The following is a 6,383-nucleotide window of genomic DNA, read 5'->3' on the forward strand; positions in this document are numbered from 1 at the left end:
ATTATCTTTTGCGCTCGGTGTACACACACATAACACATATTTATATGAAGAGAGACAAACGTGCGCGCACAAACACAAGCTTGTGTCTAGAAACCGCGAGCTCACCAGAAAAATTCAAACGAAGCGGAGCACGGAGTTATACTATGAATGTTATGAACTATGAACTTATGCTAGCTAGCTTTATCCACCACCGATGTATCGTGGTAACGCTAGCTAGTTAGGCAAAAAGCCGTGTTTTACCAGTATACTAACTTGTATTCCCGACTGTGATGGTCGGTTTCTGGTAACCAGTTCTAACGTTGCGCAGGATAGCTAGCTAGCTTATAGCTAGCAGCTACAATCATGCAAAAATTAGGGGTGGCTGTCGACCCAGCTTAAATGGGGTTATTTTCTGCGATTTTGGCAATACAAATTATAAAAGCTTTTGTAACACACTTGGCTTTACTTACGTTTATTTTCAGATGAAATTAATCAAAGATGTGACATGATGTTTCCAGCAGCCATGCAGAATAAAAATGGGTCCCGGTCTATTTCTGGTGGGCGTGTTCAAGTGCAAATCACTTTGACTCAAATTAAAGATATTATCTGTTCAACATGAAAAGAAATATATGTTTTGAGAGAAATCAAAAACTTTGCGTTGCGATGTTCACAATCCTGTACTGACACTATGGGCACATTTTTAGAAATCTATTTAATTCCACAGAAAGGTTAGCCACTTTAGTGTTTCACTTGTGACCTATTTATAGCTCACTGAAGAAGGTTTTAAAATGCAACAATGTTCGGAGATAGAGAGAAAAAAAAAAGAACTTTGGTGCAGGTGCAGGTGCAGGTGCAGTCTTTTATGTAGCTTTCTGGTGACCTTAAAAGAACCTTTACGAAGCCCGTTGACAGGCCTTTAATCGAATGATCGGTTGGTTGATTGATAACAGAAAAAAAGGACACATAAGATGGACATAAAGGACTGAAAACACCAAGAGCAAAATATTGCATCGCACTCATTTATGTAGTTTATTTTTAGATTAGATAATTTTGCAAAATAACGCAGCAAAATAAATAATAAGAGCCGGGATGTGCAGACTATTTAGCACTGAAAAAACTCCGTCCATGTGAACAGAATCAGGTGTTACCTTACCTGTTGATTAAATATCAAGACTATTTAGCAATAAGCTTACTTTAAAGGCTCGTAATAGGTGAACTGTCTTGGTATAGTTGAGTCACGCAGAGTTCATGGTCCATGTTGTGTTACTTGTTGTTTGTGTGTGTGTGTGTCACCCGATGACCCCTGGCGCCGGAGCGTCTAGACTACATTAGAGGTGTGTCACAGCAAAGAGCCGCACCTGCGCTCAAAGAGAGCACATACATAGAGGTGAGGTATGAGGATAAATGGATAGATGCGGTCCTTTTTCGAAGCTGAGCGCACAGTTGTATTTCCTGCACAATCACACACGAAGTGAGGCTGTGTTTATGCCGGTTATACCATGAATATACACCCTGCAGGCACCACTTGTTTGTCAAACTGTTTATGAAGCAAAAGTCACATTTCTGTTTATTTACAAAGCAAAAAGAAGGGGGGGAAAGAGGCGTAGGAGGGGGTGGAGCGTGCGCACTAGCATACCGGCGACGGCTGTTTCCTTTCACTAAAAGGAAAAAAATAATAAAATGTGTACTTCACGTTACGGTTGAAACTGGGGTTTTTTTTGTGTTTTTTTAATTTTTATTTTATAGAAACAATTTTTGCTCATAACCAATTGACAGGGGATTTCTTAAAATCACCCCGCAGTTCTTCAGCTGAGACACCTGAGTTAGAAAACACAAACACTGCAGCTGTCTTTGTACAAACTTGTACAAACTCTGTTTTGACCTTGTATACTGTATTTCCCCAGCCCCTCTATTTTGAAACTAAAACTATTGAACCTTAATTCAATTTCTCACTTCACATAATCGTTTCACTTTTGCCTTGAAGTGTTACTTTTAATTTAATTTAATTATTTTTTTATGACGCATGTTCTCTGGTGAGTTCAGGTACATCTGTAACTTCAAGTGGAAGAGTTGCATGTGAGTTAAAAATTTTCTATAATACCAAAAAAAAAAAAAAAAAAAAAAAAAAAGACAAAATACTGACGTTTTTGTCGAATAATCTGTCTGACATGAGGGATAATATAGCATTTGCATTTTAACTAAAAGACTCGCGCACTGACACTATGGGCACATTTTTAGAAATCTATTTAATTCCACAGAAAGGTTAGCCACTTTAGTGTTTCACTTGTGACCTATGAAGTACCCCCGAAATTGTATCATATTAAACAACAACAACAACAATAACAACAACAATAAACACTCGAGGACTTTAAAGAGTTTAATTTTTTCCGAGGTTTGAGAGCGCTCACCCCGGCTCGGGGCTCCACAGATGTGCTGGATGAGAGCTCCTTGCTGCAGACTGCAGCGGAGTGTTTGACAGTCAAACTTGAAACAGTCTTTGGAACTGAAACGGTCTCTGCCAACACGAACACATACCCCAAACAGTTCGGTAAATATGTACAGTTTCTCGCAGCTTCAGTTTTCAGCAGCTACCAGAACTTGCCTACCGTCTGCATCCTCCCAGCAGCCTCGCACTTCATCTGCGGGCAGTACTTGCGTGTGTGAGCGCTGTCACCGGTGGCTTCGCAGATCGGGCAAGTGTAGTTCCGGAGGACGGGGCAGAAAACTATCCCGTCGTCTGATTTGAGCTTGTGAGATAGGTACACCCTCGGAGTCTCCCCGTTCTGCTTGCATAAGCGGCAGTAGTCCGAGGATGAGGCGCTGCTGCTGGTGTCCGACGCGCTGCTGGTCGGACTGGACTGTGATGAGTTTTTGGAGGATTTCTTCCCCCGAGTGGAAGTGTGGACCTTACTCCAAGGGGGCGCTTGTCCCTTCTTTGGACGCTCGGTGTCTCGGTTATCAACCTCACGGTTGCTGCACAGTTTCTCGAACACTTGGCTCAGATTCATGTAGTCGTGCCACATGTTAAAGCTGTCCCCACCAGTGAGGATCGAGTTCTGGACCTCCAGTTGTCTCGGCATTGTGGTCATTTTTTGGCAGAAGTAAAACTGAGAGTGTGTTTGGAGCGCCTCATATTTATAGCTCACTGAAGAAGGTTTTAAAATGCAACAATGTTCGGAGATAGAGAGAAAAAAAAAAGAACTTTGGTGCAGGTGCAGGTGCAGGTGCAGTCTTTTATGTAGCTTTCTGGTGACCTTAAAAGAACCTTTACGAAGCCCGTTGACAGGCCTTTAATCGAATGATCGGTTGGTTGATTGATAACAGAAAAAAAGGACACATAAGATGGACATAAAGGACTGAAAACACCAAGAGCAAAATATTGCATCGCACTCATTTATGTAGTTTATTTTTAGATTAGATAATTTTGCAAAATAACGCAGCAAAATAAATAATAAGAGCCGGGATGTGCAGACTATTTAGCACTGAAAAAACTCCGTCCATGTGAACAGAATCAGGTGTTACCTTACCTGTTGATTAAATATCAAGACTATTTAGCAATAAGCTTACTTTAAAGGCTCGTAATAGGTGAACTGTCTTGGTATAGTTGAGTCACGCAGAGTTCATGGTCCATGTTGTGTTACTTGTTGTTTGTGTGTGTGTGTGTGTGTCACCCGATGACCCCTGGCGCCGGAGCGTCTAGACTACATTAGAGATGTGTCACAGCAAAGAGCCGCACCTGCGCTCAAAGAGAGCACATACATAGAGGTGAGATGAGGATAAATGGATAGATGCGGTCCTTTTTCGAAGCTGAGCGCACAGTTGTATTTCCTGCACAATCACACACGAAGTGAGGCTGTGTTTATGCCGGTTATACCATGAATATACACCCTGCAGGCACCACTTGTTTGTCAAACTGTTTATGAAGCAAAAGTCACATTTCTGTTTATTTACAAAGCAAAAAGAAGGGGGGGGAAGAGGCGTAGGAGGGGGTGGAGCGTGCGCACTAGCATACCGGCGACGGCTGTTTCCTTTCACTAAAAGGAAAAAAATAATAAAATGTGTACTTCACGTTACGGTTGAAACTGGGGTTTTTTTTGTTTTTTTAATTTTTATTTTATAGAAACAATTTTTGCTCATAACCAATTGACAGGGGATTTCTTAAAATCACCCCGCAGTTCTTCAGCTGAGACACCTGAGTTAGAAAACACAAACACTGCAGCTGTCTTTAACTCGCGAGGGCAGTCATGGACGCAAGACCTGCGTCTCATCACTGCTGCTTTGTGAATGTCTGTCTGTGAAAAGCGCTTAATAAATAAAGTTTACTTACTTACTTACTTACTTACTTACTGAGCCTGCAGTTCAGAAATTTAACCATTAGATGGAGTCATTGCCAAAGCAATGACTCCATCTAATTGCTATGACTTTTGGTGTTTATTTTGGACCTTAACTCGCCCCACAGTTTTGAGACAAGGTTCACATATGATATATCATTGTGTGCGGCTGGAGCTGGAATGAGTTGCTATGACTTTTGGTGTTTATTACTTCTATAGTTTTTTAAATATGAATATTTTAATGCAAGTTTTTTCCCATTGAAATGAATGGAGAACAAGAAAACTTCATTTGTGGTGTGCTGGCTCACTCTAGTGGTATGTCGGGAGTAATGGAGGCGGCCGCTGTGTCCCTGTGGTTGGCATACTTGTCAGATATCGACAAATCCTACACTACAGACCAGTTGACAGCGTGCAATAACCCAGCCGATTCATTCGTCTTTACACTACCTCACAATCGACTCAACGGTGAGTTATTTGTTTGTTTTGTTTTCTCACAATTAATGTAAAGCCAAGGTATATATCAACGGCGCGCGCAGCGGAAGTATGGCATTATAGCGGATTATAATGGGGGACGCTTTTATTTTGTATAACTACCGGAAGTAGTTCCTGTGTACTGAGCTAGCTGGGTAGCTAGCGCCGCGTAGCTTAAAAAGCAGCCGGGCTTGTCTTAAACTTAAGAGGCTGACACTCGCTAAACCACCCGATCGCTCGCCAAGCGACAGACGTCCATGTGTTCAACAACAGACACACGTCATTCCCCTTCGTGGTCTAAACCAATCAGAGATAGTCGGGGCGGGACCTCTGTCCGTGGTCGAGCTGGACGTGGAGGTGGATAGAGACGGGTGAGTAGCTTGAATGAAGCGATATCGATTCATTAAATCCTGAATTGAATGAATATAAATGTGTTTTACCAGAAACGCCAGAATCTCAGGTTAAAGCTCACAAAACTATTTCAACAACAACCAGCAAATGAGAGCAGGAAACGCATTCCACACGAAGACGTAAACAGAGCGGACCGACGCATCAGAATTAGCTTAGTCGGCGTGGGGGCTAATATCATCCTTAATTCCTTCTTACTTTTGCTGTTTTGCTTCCAACACGATAAAACCCACAGCTGTGCGTGAACTGTGAGAGAAACTTCAAGAAAAGTTTCCCATCTCAAACATGTGTTTTCTGCATTACTCATTCGCTTATTACCCATCAGTCTACCGTTGTTTACAGCGCTGGCGGCCGCTGTCTTTTCTTTCCTTTGTAAATGACGTCGGATAATAAAGCTTAATTTCTGCTGTTTAATACTGAAGAAATGTAAACTTTTTCAAATTAGGTATAATTGCAGAATATTTTTAAGGTTATCTGCTATAAAATCCATGCCAGGAAAATCTCCTTTATGTTTTTATTTTTTTATTTTTTTATTCTCAGTTACTTTGACACAACGGCATGTGCTGTGATGGTCACATCTCTGATAAAGTTTAGTGTCAGTACTGATAAATGATCAGAATTATAAGATCTCTCACTTTCTGAGTAAAAATTGCACCAAATCGAATCTGGATTATGTGGATTATAGAAATCAGTGATGATACACAGTGTGTGTGTGTGTGTGTGTGTGTGTGTGTGTGTGCTTTGGTGTGTGTGCTTTGGTGTGTGTGTGTGTGTGTGTGTGTGACAGAGAGAGAGAGAGTGACACTTGCTGTGTATTTAAGAAACAAACGCTCAAAGAAACCAAACAGAATGACACAGGCAGAAAGACACTGTTTTATTTTGGTAACCAATGATGCATTTCTTCTTCCCTTGTACAGGGCCTTTTATGACAGGAACAGGAACCACAGAGCGTCAGCCGCACACATCGAAGCTGCACAGGGCACACGCGGCGCCACGCAGAATAAATGACGTTCCTGGGCCAAGGCCGAAGCCCAGCCACCCGCTGCCTCCTCGCCGCCTCCTCCCGGGACCTTCAAGGACCACCCACCAGCCACTGGTACACATTCCAATCTTACACAATGGCCCCAGCATCACAGGGCATCTCCTGACATTAAAATCTATCCTGATTTCTGTTGTTTTTCCCTCATCTCTGAG

General features: G+C 42.0%; 1 protein-coding gene across 1 annotated transcript; it reads right to left on the bottom strand.

The window, feature by feature from the left end:
* Positions 1–1,641: 1,641 nt before the first annotated feature.
* LOC147312188 (nanos homolog 2-like) lies at positions 1,642–3,237 on the bottom strand. Its single transcript, XM_086263839.1, has one exon. The coding sequence runs from the start codon at positions 3,066–3,068 to the stop codon at positions 2,568–2,570; it is 501 nt and encodes a 166-aa protein (XP_086119965.1). The 5' UTR covers positions 3,069–3,237; the 3' UTR covers positions 1,642–2,567.
* Between the last annotated feature and the right edge of the window lie 3,146 nt (positions 3,238–6,383).

The sequence above is a fragment of the Aulonocara sp. 'chitande type north' Nkhata Bay genome, linkage group LG15 (assembly GCF_057382095.1).
Source record: "Aulonocara sp. 'chitande type north' Nkhata Bay isolate Kocher_YH1m ecotype deep benthic linkage group LG15, A_spYH_male_GT1.1, whole genome shotgun sequence".
Lineage (NCBI taxonomy): Eukaryota > Metazoa > Chordata > Actinopteri > Cichliformes > Cichlidae > Aulonocara > Aulonocara sp. 'chitande type north' Nkhata Bay.